This window comes from Centrocercus urophasianus, unplaced genomic scaffold (assembly GCF_019232065.1).
Source record: "Centrocercus urophasianus isolate 14NV4802_14NV808 unplaced genomic scaffold, USGS_Curo_1.0 seq_28, whole genome shotgun sequence".
NCBI classification, from domain to species: Eukaryota; Metazoa; Chordata; class Aves; order Galliformes; family Phasianidae; genus Centrocercus; species Centrocercus urophasianus.
Window position 1 is genome coordinate 9,586,438 of NW_024884844.1, and position 24,114 is coordinate 9,610,551.

Consider the following 24,114-nt stretch of genomic DNA (forward strand, 5'->3'; position numbering starts at 1 on the left):
TCTGCACAGTAGCATTCACCAAATACTTCTTCCACATGGCCCTAAAGAAACAAAGACACCTCCAGCACAACACATGGACTCCTCTAACAGACCATCCCGTTCTCTTTTAATTGAAATACTTTAAAACCTGGTGTCTGAAAATGAGTATGATGTATAGAATCAACTTGACAGGTTACTTAGGTATATTTGTCAAAGGGAAGATATCTTTGTATTACTGCCACTATTGAAGCAGACAAGTTGGAAGGTTCTGATGCAGGAAAGTTTTGAAATGCTCACCTTGCCCTCACCCACCACAGATTTGATTTAATGCCTATAAGCCACATTAATGTTTACAGCATTTCACTTTTTGATAAAAAAAAAAAGTTCAAAATCTATTATCTGTTTTGTTATTTTATCATCAATCATTGAATTTTTGTTGGGATTTTTTCTTTATACATTCACCATCTTACCATAAATATCTTGGAATATAAAAATGTCTGATTCGTAGACTCTCGCTATGAATAAATTAAGCTGGATTTATGAGACTTACGGTCTGTTCTTCCTCTGTTCTTTGGAGGGCTTTGTGAATGTGCAATGAGAGCTCCTATTTCTTAATATGGCATTTTATTGCCACTATGTAACTGGGTTAATATGAGGAGTATAAATAGGGATGTTCATTTGCTGGTGTGATGTTTCAATATGGAGATGAGCATATGAAGTTAAAAAATATGAACTGAAGTCCAGGCTGTATTACTTAATGGCCACGTGGAGAAAAAAAAGCATTTCTAGTGCTGAAGAAACAATAGATGATGTGGGAATTGTCCCCTAGGAAGGGGAAGGAAGATTTCCAATGGCAGGCATTTGTATCTGGTTTGATTCCTTCCCTTAGTCACCACGTTGATTTGATAATCTTTAAGGTGCCTTTCAACCTAACCCAGTCTATGATTCTATGATTTTTATCCTGTTTTTCAGAGCTGGGAGAAAACTTCAGACTCAATTTCCTTTGACCCTAAATCTAAGAGCAGAGCAGGTAGTCTGTACACAACAGGCAGGCAATTTACTTAAAAGGTTAAACACCTCACTAGCCTAGAACAAAACTTCATCACTGTTGTAGCCATTTTGGTTACTCTGTGATGTCAGATGGAGAAGCAGCGGGTTATTGCTATATTATGTTTCATTATGAAATCCAGTCAGATTAATGACTGTGGGGCCATTTGAGATTTACATAATTTATATCGATGACTTGCTGCTTAAAGTGTTTTACCAAATCAGGAAATAAATTGTAGGTTTTATAAAAATATCATAATTAAAAATTGACTTGTAGTAACTGCTGGCTTCAGGAATGTGCATGAAGTTCAAGTATGATGGATTGTTTTGCTCAGTGCAAACTATAAAAAAACAAGAGAGACTTATGACGATAATAAAGCTTTTTGGGGGAGTGGTTACATTATCAATCTTTATATTGAGCCAAATGCTGCTTGCATTTCTTCTGTGCATATTTTATTGACTTCACCCTGACCAGCTGTGAGAAATCAAAATATCTGTACTTTAATCAACCTCAGAATCTAGAAATCAAACATGTATTTTATTCCAGAATTTAACAAACTCGGTTAAATCATTCGCTAGAAAAATAGAAGGGAAAATTTCTTGACTTTCTTCACTTTAGCAGTCAAAGTATTCAGGTGGTGAATGTTATTTTTTTCATTGATTTTATTTCAGGGAATCAATGAAGAAACATGCAGAGTGTATCTGTGATATGTAAGGCTGACACCAATATTTCTGTTGAGAAGGATGTTGGGCTTTTTTGTTGGATGAAAATGAGTTTGAAAGTATCTTTTGGGGTGTAAAAATGAGCCAAAATTTGTTCTCTCTCTGACTGCCATATTTCCAGTATTTAAAAAGGAATTATAAAAAGAAGGGGAATAAACTTTTTACTAGGGTAGATAGTGACAGGACAAGGAGGAATGGTTTTAAGCTCAAGGAGTGAAGGTTTAGATTGGATGTCATGGGGAAGTTCTTCTCAGAGAGATTGATGAGGGGCTGGAACAGCCCAGGGAGGTTGTGGATGCTCCATCCCTCGAGGATTCCAAGGATGGAGCTCTGGGCAGCCTGCTCTAGTATTAGATCTGGTTGGTGGCCCTGCATGTGGCAGGGGGGTTGGAACTTGATAATCCTTGAGGTCCCTTCCAACCCAAGCTATTCTATGCTTCACAATGAAATTCAGCAGAGCTGAACAAGAACAAAGGCTTTGGATTTAACATGGAACTGTAAAGTTCATATAGAAGAAACTAGACACTAAGTCCTTTTTTTTTTGTTTTGTTTTGTTTGTTTTGTTTTGTTTTGTGTCAAACCAAAATTAAGTTACTTAATCGTTATACTGAGATTTGCAAAGGGTCAGTGAGTAATGAGATGTTGTTCCTTGTTGCTACAATTACAGATGAAGCAAGAAACACTTTTCTACCATTCTCCACTGGAAAAAGGGCACTGGGAGAGACACAGTATCCAAGCTGCTCTCTGCTGCCCAGGAGCTGGAAATTACAGATGTTAGCAGGGCAGAAGGGATGAAAGCAAAGTTCTAGGATGGTGTTGCATGCCACAAGAACACCAAAACATCACAAAGAAGACCATCTTACAGTTATTAATGCAAGAGGAATGTATCTGTTGGAGGAATAACTTTTATTCGTATGAGAAAGAGCATACAACTGCAGGAGCAGGGTAATGCTAGCTGGAGGCTCGTTTTTTTTTTTAATCCAAGCCTTTTGTATAATGCAGCAGTGTGTGCACAGCAAGGGGCACTCTCTCATGATGGAATTACATGTTCAACAATCTATGCCTTACAGTCATGGAATACAGTGGGCATGCAACAGGGAGAAGGACTTCCTCTTGATACGCCTTCATGAAATGGATTTGAAATAAGTTTGAAGGTTTGAAATAAGTTTTGATCTGTACACCAGATATCTGTGATAATATCAATGTACTTCTCCTTAATATCTACTTTTTCCTTGGTGTCACAGCCCTCATTTTATTCACTTACTTCATGGCAGCCCTAAAGGAAGTCAGAGTGGGGGAGGGAGATTACATGTTGCTGTGCAGCTTTGCTTGGGTTTCAGACAAACCGTGTGACGCTAAGCTCTCTAGATCTTCATTTCCCATTTTCCTTAATTATGGCCAAAATCACATTGATAAAATCTTCCAGATGCCTTATCCAAGCTTCAGAAAAAAATAACTCGTTGGGCTCACTTCTGAACTCACTCACAAAACACATCTCTAGGGGTCACCAGAAAGAAGAAAATATTGTATTTAATCTGGAATGCTTAGAAGTCTACTCACTGCTTTTCAGCTAATCTTCCGTAGGGGATAATTTAGTTTTCAAAAACCAAGACAAATTATTTTTCTACAGACAGCAGGTATTTCCTTCTAATGAAAATGGCATTATAGCATGCCCATGGTAAAAGGAGAGAAAAAAAGGCTGTGTGCAATTTCCCTGTCATATAATTGCTTGCTGAAAAAACACTCTGATGTGAAATTTTACTCCAAACTCAAATGAGATGCTCTCTGTTCTGTTTTACCACCTTGTGATAGGATACTTGCTAATATAGCCCTATGAATTTTAATTTTATTAGATGGGCTTCAAAACAGTAATGATTGGGGAGATGTAATGCAATGGAAAATACAACAATGACAGCAGAGTAGCAATATCCCAGGCTGCAGGAAGTGTAGATTCACACAACAACAGTGGGTAGAACAAAGGGAAAGAAGGTGCTTACCTTCAAAAGGTCTCAGATAAACAGGGATCTCCACCAAGGTATCTTTGCATCCACTATCAACCCTTTAATGAGATCTAGGAAGGATCAGATCCTGGCTCTAGCCTTTCCAGTCACTCAGGTACACTGCTTGCACCTGAGCTCCCTGGGTTGGCCCTGCCTTCTTACCAGGTGCTCAATCACTGCTTCAAGCAGTGACTTAGCATTTCCACTACAGAGAGATTTCTCCAAGGGTCTATAGAGGGACAGTCTGCTCAGGTAAAAAGAATGTTTTGCTACGCTTTGGTGAAATTAATAAATATCTCTCCAGAGAAGCTGTGGATTCCCCATCCCAGGGGGTGCTCAAGGCCAGGTTGGATGGGCCCTGAGCTGCTTGGAGACATCCAACCCCACGGCAGAGGGGTTGGAGCTTGATGATCTTTACTGCCCTTTCCAACCTAAGCCATTCCATGATTCTCTGATTTCATAAGATAGCATAGGTGAAGTTCATTGGGCATTCAAGGCAGAGTTTGGCTCAGCACTATTTTCTCGCTCTCTGCCCTTTTTTTATTCTTTCTCAGAGCTGCACAAAGGCAAAGCTTCCCTGTGAGTCACAGAGGCCATTGGGCAGTTTGTCTAATGAAAACTGAGAAAAACACCTCTTTTACCCAGATTCATCTACTTTTTTGCAGTGGTTTGAAGCCCATTGCAGCAAAAGCAGGAGGGCTTGAGAGCAGAGACTTGGGTTTCTTTTGCTGGTGGTGCACAGAAATGCACATCCTTCTGTGCTTTGTCTTCTCCTGTCTAAATAAAACTGATATTGCTCTCCTTTCCCACTATTTTTTATAGCTAATGAAAAAGCCCACAAGACTGCCCCTCATGCTATTGTTGCTTCTATATAGTGCCTTTTCCCCACATGGAAGCCAGAAAGTACTCTTAAAATCAAACTATATGAAACAATAATTTCTACCAGAATTGAAAAACATGGCAGCAGATAACAGTGCACTTTAGCTCCTGACAACACTTGGGAAATTAAGGTAGTTTTAAGGAGCAGGAATAATCCCAAGGCCTCAAAGAGGTTAAATGCAACAGTTCATGCAACAAAAAGCTTAACAATTCACATCCCTTTTATACAGAATTTACTCAAAAGCTCCATTTAGCTGCCTGCTGTGTGCCAACAGATACCTTCTATCCCCAGCTCTGGAGCTTTAAACCAAGTTTCCTATATTACAGCTTCTCTTCCCTTTCATGAGGCTGTGATTTTTATGAAGAACAAATTAAGTTGTGTTTATCTTAATACAAAATAACCATTTTCCCCCTGTTAAGCACAAAGCAGTAGGGTAAGCAGGTTACTCTGTGCTTTTTGTTTTCCAGAAAAGGACTTATATTTCATTAAAAAAGGTTGACAATCTGCACAAGTAGGCATAAATCACTTCTTTTTGCAATCAGATATCATTGAAATATGACAGTATTGAAATTTAATACACATTTTTTTTCATTCTTTAAGAAACAAATGTTCATATGGGCTAGGTCTGACAGAGAACCTGAAGGACTGATTATTTAAAAAGCTGTTAACAAAAATGGCCACAGAAATTTGCAAGTTTGAAGAGCACCTTTGCTTTTTGTTGTTGCAGGTTTCATCTTTTGAAGGGAGTTTTGTGTGCATGGGTGGTTGGTTATACCAAAACCACATATTGATCAACTGAATGGTCAGTCTATCTGCCTCCACTGAAACTTTGGTATAAATAGCAGATATACATAAGAATATAGTTATGTTCAGAGAATGAATGAACCAGTGGTCCCCTGAACTTATTTACACCTATATAGCAGTGAAAGACATGGAAGAATGACATTGAAGCCCTCGTTCTAAGATGTATTTAATTACTAATGGAAAGTGAAACAGTTCAAATAAGAGGCCCACAGATATTCTCCCCTGGCATAATCGATAGCCTAGTTCTGAGGGCACTTGTCTGTGACAGAAGAGATTGATTCAGCTCCTATACACTAAAACACAACATCTTTCCTGTCAGGAGTGATTAAAAAACATCAGGCCGTCAGTTAATGCTTTGGGGTTCTCTCCATTTTGACTCAGTGGAAAAGTAAATTCTTAAATTGCTTTCAATTGTTGAAGCAATCAGATAGAAGAAAAACTTCCTGTGTGGATCAACAGCAGTTACCCAACCTGAGGTTGGTTATCTTTGGGAAGTCCCACAGTTTGTAAACTGTTCTGCAGATGATCACACTGCAGATTTGGGCTGTACCAGTTGTGAGCTGGGGAGGATATTCAGCAGTAAAAATCGAGTTTAATGGCTGGATTTGTGAGGGGTATTTATGGTGACCTTTGTAATTTTCCTTGCAGCATTGCTACAGCACTAACATTAGCAATAATCACATGAAACACTTATAACAGCGGTGCCCACAGTAACGTCCTCTCTGCTTCTGTAAACCCATAACCATCTGTCCTACCTTTTCTCAGCATCACCACGTTTTAGTTTTATGTTCAGTTTAGCTGCATTGCAAGTAACATAAGTATTAGCATATGTTAAGGTTGTGGAAGGCACAGCTTATCCCTCTGTGCTGGCCAGCTGCAAGGTTTTAAATCTGAGAAACTCACTGAGGGTCCTTCAGAAACCCTGTGCATCACTGCCAGGGAGAGATTTCTCACTGATTAATGGAGGCCAGAATAAATTTGTCTGCTTCCAGCATGTTAAAAAACAAAAGAAAAATACACTGCCACAAAGTCTGGACTTGGGAAGACAGCTTGTTTCCCAGCTAGTCTTTGTATATATTTGTATATATTTATTTATGTATATATATATATTCATATATATTGTATATATTTGTATGTATTTTTTCAGATATATATATTTTTTTCAACCAGCAAAGCCCATCTACTGGAACTTCTAACAGAACAGGTCTTGGACTGTGTGAGCCCTCCTATGCTCTGTCCCTGGAGCTGCAAGGGCTAGTGGGGACAATGCACAAGGTCCCCTCATGTCCCAGCAGTTCCTAGTGAGAGTGCTCAGCCTTCCTGAGAGAAAAACCCACAGGCTCAGCCCTAAGACAGAAGATGAAGTTGTTTTGAAACAGCAGATGAATAATATTGTCAGGAGTCGATTAATGAAAGAAAGCATCTACACACCCGTGCAAGGAGTGCAGGTAATAGCAAACAGAACAAGAAATGTTCCCAGGTAAGAAGCATTACAAAGCAGCAGGAATAACTGTGGGTGATTTTCCTGACTAGAATATCTGTTATTGGGAAAACATGAAAAAGTAAAAAGCAGGGAAGGAAAGATGCTGGGTAGTTAGATTTATGATTTATATCACAGCTATTTGTATTGCAAGGAAGCAATCATGTCAAGAGGAGAAAATAGTTGTAAAATTCCTCTGGGAGATGTATAGCTTTTGCTGGGCTCACAGCCTGCAGCTGAGACTCAACTATCCCGAACAATGTTTGTATGGGCTCAGTACCCTCACTCAAACACAGGCAAGGGACAGGGAACCCGCCCCTTAAACCTTTGTCCCTCTGCATTCAAGACTGAATGCTTCCATACAGCCATCATCTTCAATCTCTTTGTAACCATATCACAAGGCTATTCTAGACCTTCAGCTCCATGAGGAGTGCTTGCTATGAGTGAGTCTTAATGCTTTATGGGAGATACTGACCCACAAGGCAGGGCTGGCTGTATTCCAGTACAGATCCTACAACTGGAAGATAAACATATGGACTCCAGCCCAGGAACACCACAAGCTACCCCCAGCTCTCCCAGCACTACTATTCATAGAACAGAGCAAATGGCTCTAGGAATTGTTATATATATAACATAAATAACATATAATATAAATAACAATATATTATATATTATAATATATAATTTATATATATATATAAATAACAATATTATATATATATATATATTTTTTTTTTTTCTCTAATCCATTGAGGAAAATACAGAGCTGACAATAAGGTAGCATGAGTGAATCAAGGCATCCGTGTTCTGTTCTGAGGGAGGTTGAGTCACAGCCAACTAATTTTATAGTATAGTCATAGTTGATTATAGAGCAAATAATTGGCAGAAAGGGACAAAGGAGACTTTTAAAAATAATCTCTGAAAGATGTTTTCAAAGCTGCCTTTTTCAGTAGTTGGACCAGATCAAAAAATAACATACCTGATTAATGCCATGAGTTCTATCCAATGCTAATTCTAAAGGAAATTTTAATTATGCAGTTACAAATAAAAGAATGTCAGCTTTGCTAGTGTATAAACTAACGACTGAGTTTTGTCTCCTTTTTCTCTTCATACCATTAGCTATAAGGTAAAACTCTGTGAAAAGTTTGCATGACAGTCAAATATCATCAATACATGAATTTAAACTGAGGTGAGAAACAAGGAGGAGCTGACATAAGAAAGACTCCTTTTTGTAGAGGAATGTTATCTACATTTGACATTAAGTTAGTTATTAGAACCATTAATTCAGGAACTTTGAGAATCCTCCCTCATCATTTTGTAGTCATCTAGATTATAGCCATAGGTATTTGCCTTTTGAGAACAGCAAACACAAGCTAAATGCAACTCGAGTAGTTAGTTAAAAAATACAGGAAAAGTAAGACTGCCAGTCCAGAACATGAAATATTATGCCATTTCTTATTTCCACAAGGAATGGGGGAATCTGGGGTATCCATCAGCTAGTTTATGGAAGCTGCAAGGGCCGGTGAGCCGCTGAGGCATGAGCAACACACTACGTAGGGACCATTTACTGAGACTGTCAACACACAAAGCTGCCAAGGGATAGTTGAGTTGTAAAATGCTCCAGCTACCACAGGAGATGCATTACATTATTTCAGTATGCAGATAAATTGCTATCCAGCTCTTGGAAGCTGCTTTGTGAACAAAACAGGGGAATAAGATAAACTTGCTCTCAATCGATGAATAATATAAAAACAGCAAAAGGAGCAGAGCATACTACTACAATCCCTCAACTATATTAGGCAATCAATTTTTTGCCTTTCAATATGTAGAATATTCCCTCACTGCTCTCTGCGGATGCCATGCAGAGTGAATACAGCAATCAAAGTAATAGTTGTCGGAATAATCAAAATAATATATGTCAGAAAGAAGCAAGTAAGTACATACATTCATTAAGTAAATCTCCTAAGAGCTTAGCACACAAAGCTCCTTCCAGAATAGCTGTACAAACAATTGCACGCACTAACACATGGTTATAACTGTATTTCAAAGTCAGATGAAAAATATTCCTCAAACTAATCATTTATTATTATTATTTTTAGTTTCGCCATGAATAATCTCTTGTCAGGGCAAAACACACTGTGCAGCTGCCATCACGAAATTAATAAAAGTCATAACTGAAGTTAAACTACATGGCTTTGAAGAAAACTTAAAAAGCTTGGAAAAGGCAATGCTGTCGACTGTAATGGGCATTGGCAGCATCCAACACTGAACGTCCACCTGTGAAACAGCAGGATGCATACCCAGGAACACAGGAGACAAAAAGTTGGAACTTACACAGGGATGCCCATGAATACAAACTTGCAGGCCAAAGTCAGACAAATCAGTAGTTTGGCTGCCTTCAAAGCTTTTCTCAGCAAATTATTTAAAGTGGGATGGTACAAACCCAGTTAATAACCTCAAAGGTCTTTGTCACCATTTCCACAGTGAGAACAGCCAGTCTAGGTCACGCACACACACAGGCGCGCACACACACAGGCGCGCACACACACAGGCGCGCAAAAAAAAAAAAAAATAAAAAGGAGGAAAGATACTGGAATGAAAGAGCTGTTTCCAAAGCTAGCTAATACAGCCAGAAATACTTCCTTTAGCTACAGATGTGTTCTTCAACAGTTCTATATAGCATCTTGGAAGGAATTGAATCCTTTTATGACTGAAATCAAACGCAATACATCTCAAGTTTTGGTCACCTGAAGCATGCTAAAAGCTTTAAATATCACCATGTCTCACTCCAAATTATAGGAGGGAGATGAGGTTCACTCAATATCTGTATGCCCAGCATGAGATTAAGAAACAACAATTCAAATATTGGTCCAACGAGGTTATTATAAATCCTAATCAGGGAGACGGAGAAGGGAAGGAAGGCGATAGAAAAGAAGCCAGAATCACGTAATGCGGGGAGAGTCACCACTAGGATCCAGTAGCAGTCCTGTTGCAAGACATTTCAAAGGTCCAATGCAAAAGCAGCAGGGGGGGAGAGCAACAGCAAGGCCATCCTTGGGCAGCAAGCAGGTAGCAGCAAGTCATCACAGAGCCAATCTGGGAGGAAGCAGCAGGACTCAGGTAAAGCCCGTCAGGATACAGGAATTCCGTAGTGAGGAATCTGATGGCAGACATCTTTGTTCTTCTTCAGCATCATGGTAGAGTGCAGAGCAAGTCCAAGAGGAAGAGAGGCAGGTCTTGAGGCTTCTCATGGCAGAAACCTCTTCTTCTTCATGAGGAATCTGTTGCCAGAAAACCTCTGTTCTCATGGTTTTCGATTCCTCTTTTATCTTTCTTCTTCTGCCAACATGGCATTCCTGGGCGCTTGGGTGAGTGTCATGTGCAGCACCTCCTGAGATGGCCATCCTCCTCGAGATAAGCCCACACAAAAGACCGCTTCACAGCCATTAAGCTGCAGCTTATCTCTTTCTTGTGGCCCCTGGCCTTGTCCATCTGTGTCCTTTAGTTTACAACCCTTGCTCAGGACATGTCCATCGAAGTTCTCCAGACAAAGGATTTCTCAACCCTTGCCCAGGACTTGCCTGGACTTGTTCATCTGTGTCCCCAGCAAGCTTTGAGACAATGATGTAAAAGAATAATCTCTTACACACCAGTAATACTTTGTGTCTCTTTGTGCACAGCCACTGGAGTTTATAAAGAAGATGAAGAAAGGTTCGGCATTTCTATTACACTCCTATTTCCCATGTTGGCCTTTGTTTCAGTTATAAGCTGTGGTGCAGTTAACAGGGCTGGGTTGTGACCCCTGAAGCCTTGGTACAGATCTCAGTTCTGCCCAAGGATTTTCTGCGTGACCTTGAGCCACTTCACGTCTCTATCCCATCTGTAAAATAGAATGATGATGCTTCCTCTGTGCAGCAATTTGTCTTGCCAATTTAGGAACAAACACTGATTTGTCTTGACTACTTGCAACTCCTATCGATTGCAAAGAAAGTTAGATGTATACAATACCTCTTAGTAGTTGGCATTTGGAGACAAAATAACTTTGAGGAACTGGACCATTAAAGTAAACATTTTGTCCATGAATGTCCTACACTGTTGTAAACAGCGTCTAATAAAATGATCCTTGATTTTAGTGCAGGGTAGAGTAATAAATAGCTGTTTAGAAGTTTAAAGAGCGTTTCACAGGTCAGTGGGAATAGGCAAAGCCTTGAGAAGCAGCCCTCTCACACCAAACAGATTTTTTAAGCCTGTATAACTTTGAAAATAAACATTAGTTTTCATCATCACATCGGAGGGCAAATGTATGAGCTAAAAATCATTTCTCTAACAAACACCAAAGCCCTGACATCCAGTGGGGACATACTGATGCTATGCAGGAGAGACATAAACATACTTGTGAGGTGAAAGAGATTCCTCCAACCTATATGGCAACAGCCACCCCATTTCATCTTCTTCATAAAAGCACTATCCCAGCAGTGCTGATAGCTTTGTCATCTTTCAGGTGAAAAAGGAGAGGAATGCAAAAGCTATCAGCAAACAGAAATCACTGTACAACCTTGTTACTAGCTCTGCATTGACTGCACATAATCAGATAAGAACACATTTCATTCCTGAGTCAAACACCACAAACTGGATTAACCCCAGGCCACGAGGCCATTGGGGTTACCTAATATTGACAAAAGCCTAAATAGGAGAGTAGTAAATATTACCCTGAAAATATGTTTTGATTATTAAAAAGAATTTCAGAATAGAAGCATGCTGTAAGCATTGTTCCTTACCCTTTGGCTGTTCTTACTGCCTGTTAGCCATAAAGCCTGAGAGTCTTGGTTTTACTTTAAGAAAGCACTCAACAGGGTATTTTTTGGTTGCACAGTGCTGTAAATGTCATTTGGATAGAGTGAAGACATAGAGCCAGAATAATCCTAGTGTAATTTTTTTTAAGTCACTGGAATGTCCCTAACCAAGCTTGCTCACAACCTTGAGTGGCATTTGGGATCACAGAATCATAGAAGGGCCTGGGTTGAAAAAGACCACAGTGCTCATCTAGTTCCAACCCCCCTGCTATGTACAGGGTTGCCAACCACCAGACCAGGCTGCCCAGAGCCACATCCAGCCTGGCCTTAAATGACTCGTTGGACAACCTGCTCCAGTGTGTTACCACCCTCTGTGTGAAAAACTTCCTCCTAATATCTAACACGGACCCCTCCTGTCTTAGTTTAAAACCTTTCCCCCTTGTCTTATCACTATCCACCCTTGTAAACAGTTGTTCCCTCCTGTTTATATGCTCCCTTCAAGTACTGGAAGGCCACAATGAAGTCCAATCAAAGGGTTTGCCTCCTGCAGTAGGTGTATGCAGCAGGTGAGAAAGCTCCTGAATAGTTTGAAACACTCCATCTGAAATACTTATGGGGAGACATTTTCCTGGCTCAACCCATTTTTGCTTAATTCCCAGCTCAAGCAGACTTTTGTTGAAAGCATGGAAAGTTCATAACGCTCAGATTTTACAGCAGAAGCTCAAAGATGAGATCATGAGTTGCTTGTGGGTAGTGCACAAAGCAGATTACACAGTCTGATTTTCATTTTGCTCTTCTAGGGAAAGCAAGAGCAGCGTTTATAGCATTGTAAGAAACACCGATAATTTTTCCATGCTAGACTATTCTCATTTATTTTCTTAAATCAAATCAGATCAGTCAGCTTATTTGAGAATGCAAATGCCAGCTGTCAGCATCCAGCCTCCCCATCCTCACCATTCTAACTCTTCTCCTTTTCCTTCACTTCAGGACACGCTTCAATTATTCTTATATGTTTCAGAGTTGGGGAAAGTCCCCAGGAGTGAAGTTGCAAAAAATCAATTGTATCTGACTTTACCATCTATGCAACACCTGGCAGTGTAATTTTCCAAAAATTCCAGTGGATTTTGTGAGCTTTGATGGCAGGCTGGTGCCTTTGCATGAGATGTACGCAAATTCAAAACTTTTCCAATTACACACTATGAAAAGGCTCCAGAAGGGACAGGGAGCAATTGCATCTCGATGATGATGTTGCAAGCAGCTACCTATTTTAAGATGGATATTTTTGTCTAAAATACCTCCATAAAAACACCTTATTTTTTTTTCTTTTGATTGACTTATTTACTGAATTTCATCTTAGAAAAGTCTGACAAGCTGTGGTGTATCAACCCTCCCACATCTATGATTCACTCTGCTTTTCTGCCTAATGCTTCACTTAATCTTCTATCCAGAGCAGCTATGGACATTATTGGTAACCCTTTCTTGTTCTTCAGTCACAAGAAATGATGCAAAACCCCAAATAACATGAATAACTGCAATCACTGGGAGCTTCATTCCCTAAAATAAGACTGCAGAAGATGATAAAGTTCTTTCTCGGTCTTTTTCATCTTCGTCTGCCTCCTAATGAGGCATCTGCAAAAAGCTGTTTGGTCAGACACTCCTTATTCATAGTTAAATTCTTATGGGATTAGCAGATTTGTTATACTCAGAGTACAAAAGTAAACAGCATATGGCTCTGTTAATATCCTTATAATGTCACCACGCAATCTGTCAGAATGCAAACTTTTCCGAGCAATTTTCTTCGAGTTCACAGTGAGAAAGAAAAAAAAAAGTCTTAAGAACTCTTCTATATCACCTCAGAGAGAGTGAATTGTTTTCTGACTCTTGTTCTGTATTTCCAGCTTAATAAGTATGTTGAAGCATAATACCTCCAGTAACAAAAATACAGTGGGAAACCAGTTACTTTGTTACAAGGAGTTAAAAGGTCATCTCCCCTTGATGAAAAGCTTGTTCTATCAGATAAGGCGCTGCTACACTCCATATCACTGGCAACCCTTCAAAAGGATTCAGAAATTAAAGGCATTGTTTGAAGATAAAGGCGAGAAGGTCATTTGCCTTGTGTTTAGTCCTGCAAACCTTGCTGGGTGACCCTTTGATATTCAAATGAAGAGCACTTTAAATTGTTTTTATCTTCATAGAGCTAATGAATGCTGGCTGACAAACACCTTTAAAACCAGTCAAAACTCTCCTGGAATTAAAATTCAAAACAAATATTGCAACATGTTTCCATGCAGACAGAGTACCTCCACAAAATTCACCCAGGCTATACCCACAATTATGACAGCACTATGCTTTGGTCCTATGGCTTTTCTTGTTCTTGTTTTTGTTTGTTTGTCTGATTGATTGCTTTAACTCTGGTTAAACTCTGTTTTTACTGGCTGAATAACATCCGACATAATTTTCAATGCGTTCTTGCAGTGGATTAATAAAGCTGAATAAACAAGTTATGTATGTAAAATCTATGTCCTCTTTGAGCCCTGTGCCTTGTACAGTGAAACGAGCCTTGCAATTAATGCACAGAGTAGCAGAAAAACTACTTATGAACTTTTTACTGCTGGAGACTACATAGCTGCATATTATTATATGTGTAATTAACTAATCTGGAACATTGCTCTGATATACAGTGTGTGCACTCCTTTCGTTAGAGGAATAGATTCTGATTTTAAAGCTTTTTCTTCTTTTACGACTCATTTATGGGACAACATTATGATTATTCTTTAAATCTCTTGTAATTTTTTTGCAAGAAGTAACAATCTTCAGAGGCTCGCAACGTCTCTATTAAAAATAAGACACCACACAACCCTCCTCTAAGGGACAATAAACATTTTGTGCCATAAGCATGCCTGATTGTTGCCGTGACCTCCTTCATAACCTTAGAAGCTGTTTATTTTACCCTTACTTCCATTCTATTTTGGCGACTCTAATAATAGCCCTCTAACTCACATTCAATAGTAAATACAAACAGGATCATCTCAGTTTTAAAATACACGTGAACTCTGTCTCCCAGATGACTATCAAATAATTAAAAAGGAAAAAAAAAAATCCTTACCTAATGGAGCTGACTCACTGCTAATGCCCAACAGGGGAATCCAGCAGAGGCAGGCAACAAGCTGGAGATGCTGGTGGGAAGGTAAGGGCTGCTGCATAGTGTCCAAGGCAGCTTTTATCCATGCATCTGCAGTTGCTTAGAAGTTAACTTTTGAAGTCCTAAACTTTGCAGGAAAACACATTAGCCTGCCTGCCTGTTGCAATTTCTTTTTTTTTTTTTTTCTCCTCTTTCTTTTCAATCCAGTCTCTTGGAGAGGGCTTAACGTGTCATTAATCTCAGAATTTCCAAGAGGGAAGCCCTCCAGCCACACACAAACCACACTCACCCCCCCCACGCACACAACAGCCGAGCGCATGTGTCCCTGCAGCTGCTTTCCCTGCAGCTGCTCTGATTTACACACTCTGTAACACACCCGCGCACACACGCACCCGCAGAGGGTGAGAACAACGCGTACCGCCAGGATGGGTGGTGGGAGGTGAGCCTGCAGAAACTGGGGCTGTAAACCAAACCTGCCTGCTCACCACCTTGTCAAGACCGACTTCAAGTCACAACTTACATCTGACATCGTGTTTTACAGAGAGGAGTATAAAAATGCTAAAATACGCGTATGCAAGTAGTTTGTTTTTAGATTGCGCTGCTGCAAACCTGTTACAGAATCACACTGTCCAAAGGTTTGTGTCCTGGGTCGATGCATCATTGCCTGCTATTTTAGAGAATCATCGTTTGCTACTGAAATAAAGCCTGACAGCATTTGGTCTGTCAGCTCTTCGTGAGAAATGAGACGCGTGCTTCAAAAGGTTGGAAAACAGAAGCAAATGACAGAGAAAGAATTCAGTCATTCGTGCTTTTCAATCACATTTCCCTTAAATTTTACCTAATTTTAAAGTGTTGCAGCATGGGTCCCTTTGAGCAGTGTTTAATTGTAAGGCAACCTATACTGTCAGCCTAAAGCATGATATGAAGAATTCGCTATTAAATCACATGCTATGCTCTGCATTTGTGCCATTTTATTCAGGGGATATTGTATCCCCTCCCACTGCTCAGTGTTTTCCATACCTGCCAGTGTTTCTTTTCTCTGACTTGTCAAGTTTGATTATTTTGTGTCTACTTGTTTAAGCAAGGATATAGTGAATTGTCTGATATAGTAATAAGAAGTCTGTAAACAATCCACTCACATCAATACGAGGACCGTTTCCTTTAAAAATGTAAATAAACCATTAAAAACATTCCACAGAACATCCAAGGATTTCAAAGCGTTGCTCATTTGTTTTAACTGCATCCCTTTGAAGAAATTTACCACTGGGTTCTTTGAGACCCATAGGTTATTTGAGAAGAACATTCTAAAAGCTCTGTCTTAATTTTGATTCTGGATTTAAATGTTGAAAAACAGCTGCTTAGAACAGTCTTATTGGATGAGCTATGTCACAGACCTCAGTTATAACTCTACAAACTTATTAGGAGTCTTTCCTTTGATACTACTGACCCTCAGAATATATTCCTTCAAGTTCATTAAGACTCCAAACCCAGTTGTTATAACCTTTGTTTCTAAGATATTTTCATTCATTTCTTTAACACAAATGTCTGAAAATATTTGAAAGAGTGGTGAAGCCCTGGCACTGCTGCCCAAAGAGGCTGTGGGTTCTGCATCCCTGGAGGTGCTCAAAGCCAGGTTGGATGGGGCCATGGGAAGCCTGACATGGTGGGTGGCAACCAGCCCACAGCATGGATGTAGAAATGGATGATTTTCAAGATCCCCTACAACCTAAGCTACGAGTCTTAGATGTATAACTCTAATGTTAAACTACAAGGATTCACGAAAATTTCTGAAATCTATTGCAGATTGGGTTTAAATGAAAATACTGGAAAGCAAAAGTAATCTGCAACAAAGTGAGAAAGCTTCCCGCAAACACTCCAGCCATTACAGGTTTTCTGCACACAGAAAAAAAAAAAAAACACCAGCAAAAAAAAAAAAAAAAAAGTACCAATGAAAGATATTCAAGGTGTACTGCATAGGAGAAAAGGGATGCTTAGATTGGCTTGCTTATCTCCTTTTGTCTCCTTAAGCAGGTTTCAACCAGAGGGAGAATCTGAAGGTGGGCACTGCTGGTACAGATGACATGAAATATTATTGCCCCAGTTAAGAAAGTTTCCCTGGGCTCAATTTGGCTCCCTTCTATTTGGGAGGACAAACAATTTCAGGTGAGACAATAACATGCAAATCCCCAGCTCCCAGCTCAAGAGAAGGCCTCACCTAAGACCAAAAAATGACAACAAAGACCTCCTTCCTCTCCAAATTATTAATCCAAAAAAATAATGGGGAACTAAAGTCATGGAGAACCTGCAAAGAAATACTGCAGAATGCACTCTCAGTTCTGACACCATTAACTTCAGTAAGAGGAAAAGTAGAAACTGCCCAGAAAGTCGAGGACACTTAACACAATTAGCTTCACTGTCTATACAACAAGACAACACAATTCTGAACACTTTACACTAATCCATCTTGCATTGCGTTCATTTTAAACAGGAGAGATGAGTAAGGGGAGTTAAAACCAGCCAAAAGTCACAGCTGGGAGCTGGCAACAGCAGTTTAGCCTCAGCCAAAAATTGTTCAATGGATACGCATGTCAGATATTCAGATTCACCCCTTTACAAGAAAGAGACAGTGTTTGCCTGGAAGATCCCACTCAGCAAGCTGGCACTGCGGGGCTGGGAACAGGCTGCAGGAACTGGAAGGGCTGGAGCAGCCCATAAAGACGTGGAAGATGTGGCAGGAGGGCAGCAGGAAAAGCAGTGAGCTTTTTGCAACATTTTGCTTTTTGCTTCAGATGCAAACTATTCTTCAGGATGGGAGTGAGAGATAATATAATTGTAAAAATGCAAATAACTCAGAGGCCTCCAGAGATGCGACCTTCTGACACTTCGTTCCAAATATGAAATGCCCAGGTTCCTGAGTTGGTGTAGGAATTTTAAGAGCTACATGCAGAAGTGCTGGGTGATAGGGAGGTTTTAAGGGATAAATCCCATCACTCATTTCTCTTTCTAGTTATGTGGAAGCATCCATCTACCTGGATCACTTCAGGAAGGAGATGAGACTGAAACATTGCATGTCTTCCCAAAAACTGAGTACTACTAGGACTTTTTTTTTTTTTTTTTTTTTTTTGCAAGCCAGCAGAAAGCTGTACTGTCCTTTTTAAGCACAGGCAGTCATTAGAAACTGATCTAGAAATGACAGTCTGAGTTTATTTCTTTCTACTTCCTATGAGGAGTATCTTTAAGGCTGTCCCTTGGGGTTGCTTTCTTGGCATGAGAGGATTCATTATTCATGGCTGGCAAAGATAGCATGACCCTGCATGTACATACACTTTGTTAGTAGGACAGAGTCCTTCAGAGGAAGAAGACATATCATTTAATAGCATAACTCTTTCTGCAAGCCCAAATTTACGGATTTACTCACGCCAAAACCCTCCTCTGTGCTTTTCTGTGTGCTTGATTTATCTGACAGAAAATACCTGCCCTGTCCAGTGACAAAAAATAAACTCCTTGTGCTCCCATGGTCTATACCTATTCTCTTGATATTGGCTGCCCAAGTCCAGGAACTTGCAACCTTTTCTACAGTTTCAGAAGAGGTGAAGAGGTCAACATAACTGATTTTAACCAAGTCCTAGCAGTCTCAAGCATGGGATCCATCCGCAAGGATTCTACAGAAAGGGACAAGAGGCTTCTCAGTTCTGGAATTCTTCTCTGCTCTCATTTCTGTTACCCATCTCTGTCTGTATATATTGGATAAATACCAAACAACATTTTTATATCCAAAGTACAACATTCACTTATCTTGATAACTCAAACAACTATTCTTTATCTCACCACTGTTATTTCAAGTAAATGAAACTAAACGGGAAGCACTTTGTCTCACATTGTGTCCAGTTTGGAGAAATAAACAATGGTCACACAGTTATTAGAGTTGGTACTGTCCCCTGTTTAGTTATCTAGTGTACAACAGGCCTTTCAGTTAACAGAAGTCATTCTTTTTCATGAGTCTCATTCTTCAGAAAATAATATGAGAAGCAGTATACATAACTCACAGGACAAAGCTCTTCATTTAGTGAGAAATAACTGCCATTTTTAGAATAAATCATTATACAGAAGTATGCTTCTCTTTGCACAGCTCGTGGAGAGCAGAGAGCAATTTGCACACTCAGCAGGTTTATCCTTCAGTTTCTAGTTTCCTTGTGGGAGAACTCTAGTGGATTTCATTAGCTGATGGGCCAAACTATAAGCATTCATGCTCTAAAGAAAAGATGAAGAAACCCACTCATTATTTCTGTATTTTTGAGAGTATGCAGAGAATACATGCTTAAGCTCTGAACAAACCTGTTAGAGAAATTAAATCAGTTCCATCGAACTATGTTGATGCTTGGAATGGGTTGAAATTGGATGAGATCCCTAATCTGACATGATGCACACAAGCTCAGGGTGCTCAACACATTTCTCTTGCTCCTGGTTTGCCGTGTGCATTGCCCCAGCCGTCTGAACTTCTAGGCACTGCACGCCCCTATTAAATTTGCAGCATCACCCTTCTCAGATGGATTCTGTCACCAAGCCAGGTGACAAGATCTCAGTTGCCTGCAAGTCAGTATGCACTAGGGCTGTGCCATAAATGAGGTGGACATTCTTCACGGGAGCTCCTTATTTAACTGGAAAATGCCAGGCTATTGTAGAGATATTAATATAAAATCACATCCATAATACATCTCTGGTACAGAGTGCCCTAAGATACACTTAACAGAATGGCTAACAGTCATTGTTCAACAGCTCCACATAGAAAAGCCCCTTTTGGTTTGAAGATATTGGCAATTAGTAAAGACTGCTAAAAAGAAGAGTCCCGTGTTCAAACAGTGTATATTGGAACAGCTGGGGATTTCTGATCAGAATTTATTTTCAGAAAAAACACGTACTTCATTTATTGTTCCATTTAAGTGAAATGGAATATTTGGTTAAAAAAAAAAAGCCTGCAACCAAACATACACACACAAATAATAATAATAATACCTACATTTTGATTGGTTTTCTTCAAAATTAGGATGAATAAGTATAGAAGTATCACAATACTCTTAGGGAGTGGAAATTCTTGTAACACTTTTACATTAGTGCATCAGTCCAACAACACAGGATAGAGCAGAGAAAAGCAATTGGATTTCTACTGATAAATGTCTTCGCCTGTTCTTCCAAAGCCTTTTCTTTACAAAATAAGAAAAAGTAAGAGCAAGAAAAACATCCACTTGTAGCACTGACTATGGACCCATTACACTAATATGAAATCCACTGTTCCTCTGAAAAACTGCAGACAAGATTTTCTCAGTCAACTTTCCACTGAGGAAACAGTTTCCTTTGAAACAACATCAGAAAGGTGTTTCCCAGGAGTTTCTTATCAGTGTTAGCAGTGTAAAGGTGGGAAGGTGCTATTCCTACCCTGAACCATTTCATTCAGCTTTTTACTGGAACCTTCCTCTTTGAAGAAATCAAAATCTTTAGAGGTGAACAGTGAGGTGCCAAACCCCCAAGATCTTCCAGCCAGGAGCAATAACAAGAATCAGAGCAGAACCACTAGGCTTAACAACAAAAGGAGGGAATTTGGCTTGGGCTGAAACCAGTGTAAACTGGTATTAAAACTCTGACTGTCCATGTATCTGTCATCTCTTCTTTCATCCTCTTATTCCATCCTGGCCTTTACAATGTGATCTTATAAGAGGATGTATGAGAGCAGATGTTGCGTTCAAAGGAAGCCCAATTACTGTGAACAGCCTTGGCAGGGCTCTGCTCTAGCAAACCTGGTGGTTGCTTCTATTTCTTCAACACAGATGTTGTCTCTTTGACACTCTTAGACTGCTGAATAAGCAAGTGTTGCCGGGGGTCAATATAAAGCATTGTTGTTGTAATGGAAATATGATATAAGCAGTATTGAAAAGTAAACCATGACTAACTAGTGGGTGAATAACAATGTAGATCAGCCCCCTAATTTGATCACAGTTTCCTGCATTCATTCAAGAAAAATGATACAAATATTATTTCTTTTCAGATATTATAGATCAATTTAAAGTATTAATCAGGATATTCATCAATATCCTGATATAATTATTATATAATATATAGTACAGATATAATATAATCATCAGATTAACTCAAAGGATTAAGAGACAAAGAACCCAGCATAAGGACAGTTAGATTCCTCCACAGGACACTTCCAATAACACATAGTTTTAGATTCTATGATGTCTCCTAGAAAAAACTCACTGCACCATTGCAGAAGAAACCAAGTCACATCAGCCTAGTTGTCAAATTCCCTTTCCTGCCACCTGTCTCATACATAAATAGGAAGAGTTTTAACAACTTCGTTGAAACATTTACAATGGAACAAACCAGAATTTTATTTCAAGCTCTCAGTAACCTGTGTTTTACCCTTTGTCCTTATCACAGAGGAAGTTGCATTGGAAAGGAGATTTATTGTGAAATATTTTTCTTGCATTTCTTCATAGTTCTGATAGGCGACATTTTTAAATGTTTGTGCTTTTGGTACTTACATATAGTAAGTGATAAATTATACGTTACAACAACAATTTCATGAAGCTGAATTGCTTTCTTGGTGGATTTATTGCCTTGAAAGGTAGTGGATTGATAACGAGAGAATTAAATCCTCTCTTTATCCCCAAAGCAAGTATAATATGGGCATTACAAATATTTCCCAAACCTATAAATTGGGTATGGCACCCAAACTATCATCCACAGGGATCTATTACTCCTCGTCTTTTTCCTAAAACTTCTTCCTCTATAGATTTTACAGCATACATCAACTACAAGAACAAATAGTAGTACAGCTTATTAACTTCTCTTTATGAACTTCTATTTTCTGTATTAAACAATAATTATCAACTTTTTGTGTTAGAACAGATATGTAGGGAATGTTAGATGTTGGTGGTTAGCATTGCCTTGGAAGGCAAACAGGAGCTTCTGAAACACACTTTCAGCCACGAACAGGAAAATCTTCACCTTTTATAGAAACAGTTTTTTCAAGATCTCATCATTTTGCTGGTAAAATTGTCAAAAAGCTCAAAAGTAGTTACCAAGTTCAGCCCACCTTGAAAATAACTGAAACTAGAGAAATGATCATAGAATCATAGGCTCATTAAGGTTAGAAAAGACCACTAAGATCATCTAGTCCAATCATCAGCCCATCACCACCACCGGGCAGTTCTCTTCTGGTATATTCACTGCACTGATTTCAGTAATTTATTTATGTAATTCGTACACATCATCACATGAAAAAAAGCAAGTTATCAACAGCGAGCTCAGAAAGACCTCACAGGAGCAAAGAGCCAATTTACAGTCAGCCCAATCATTTATTTCTATAAGGCCTTCTCTTTTCTGTACTCTCAACCAGAGGTTTTCCGGATTGCAGGTTTTCATCTTTTAAGATATGTTTAAAAAAAGTCAACTCATTACCATTTTTTTGCTGAAGAAAATTATGTAGTGAAAAAAGCAGATGTTGAATAAAAACAATAGCACTCCAAACACATTATTTCAGCTCTTAAAAATAAGAGTAATCTTATAAATTCATGTCTCATGAAGAGATCTCATCTCACTCACCTACCTGTGAAAACCTAGTGAAAAAAATTAATAGAATAATGTTTATCATAATATTTTAAAGTAAATGAACATTTCACTGAAGTTTTTATGGCTTATTTTTTCCCTCTATTAAGGTGAGAATTCTCTCCAAATATCACACCAATTGGAGTTATAACTTTATTTTACAAACCTGTTTTGCTTTTTAGGCAATAGGTAATGGCTGCTTTTAAATAATTACATTGCTTAAACACAATTAGTGTCTCTCAAACAAGCCTCCACCAGGCTATTTTTTTTTTTTTTTTTTTATGCTGCCTTCCTTTTAGCCCAACTTCTGTTATCCACGTCAAAGAGAATGGGCATTTTTAGGACCTCATTTCAGATTAGTTTTCCTTAGCCACTTTTTAAGGGACATTTCACCTTGAGGAAAAATAGCTCTTGGCTTCTAACATTCATAATATTCAAATGTTGCCAAGAGTCAGTTACTACTGTTGCTCACTACTGCAGTTTCTTTTCCATCCATTCATTTTACTGGCAATATGAGATTTGCTGTTAACTACCCAACAATTCCTTGTTTGCTGCTTCTGAGTGTTCATGAAAACAGTGCAAATGTAGTAGAGAAAGTATTTCATTTTCCAGCTTTACACTTTATCTCAGCTCAAACTGATGCACTATAGGCACTGAAATTAGTAGTTTGCCACAGCAAATGTCATATAAGCATTATGGTATCTATTTATATAAAAGCAAGGAAAATGGTTTTGCTTATTAGATACTTTAATCACATTTATTCCTTCCGATTTCACAGCATTAATGTCACAGGTAAGGTTTGCACAGCTGACTACCTATTAATTGAATACTCTAATTCAGCCTCCAATTCTGCCTTTTAATGGTTGAAAGCCCATTAAAGCACCTATTTCTCTAATAGCTGTGTAGAAAAGTTAATGTTTGTTGCTGTTTCAACCCAACTGAATCTTCTCCTTGTCTTCCAGCTGAGCACTTTGTTGTGCACTTTGTTGTTTGAGTTTGGTGCCAGAGCACCACAAAGCACTTTTTAAGTAGTATGTTGGTGAGGGAAATAAGGCATGCTTGCTCTGTGTGTAAAGCATCCACAAGAAAGTACACATCTAGCAGTTTTCTCTCAGCACATGCTATTCATCTAAGATCAGTTATTAATATGAAATAATGACCTGCAGTGTCTTTACAAATTAAAAGGTACCAATAATTGGGCCAAACCCTTTGCCTATTCAGCTCAGCAAACGGGACAAAGCTAACCAGGGTCTCAGTAGCTTGCACAGAAGATAGGAAAGCATTTTTCCCCAGCACACAAATGTCTAAAATACTCTGGTCCAAGATGAAGCAGGTCAAGTTACAGGACAGTTCTCTTTTTTCAACTACAAAAAAAGAACATATCTTTGGCACCTGCCAAGATTGCTTTTGACTTCCGTGCTGTGAGCTTGTAAACACTACAGGCAATGGCATCTCACTGAAGAGGATACTCAAGTGGTATCATTAGGAGACATGGGGCTTGCAATTCTTGTTACAGCATTTTTTAACACATTTAGTAGAATTGATTAAATATCACCAGCTAAATTATGACTAAACACCAGTGGCTAAGTTATAAAATCAGCTACCTTGATAATACTGTTTAAATGTGCTTTGCTCTTTTGAAGGCTTTCTGATGTATT

General features: G+C 39.0%; 1 protein-coding gene across 1 annotated transcript in view; it reads right to left on the reverse strand.

Moving 5' to 3' along the window:
• LOC122164880 (von Willebrand factor D and EGF domain-containing protein-like) overlaps positions 1–15,009 on the reverse strand; it is a 165,864-nt gene extending 150,855 nt beyond the window's left edge. Inside the window, exon 1 of the mRNA XM_042827324.1 lies at positions 14,813–15,009. Coding sequence (XP_042683258.1) covers positions 14,813–14,909 — 97 coding nt within the window. The 5' untranslated portion in view covers positions 14,910–15,009. The remainder of the gene's footprint in view (positions 1–14,812) is intronic.
• Between the last annotated feature and the right edge of the window lie 9,105 nt (positions 15,010–24,114).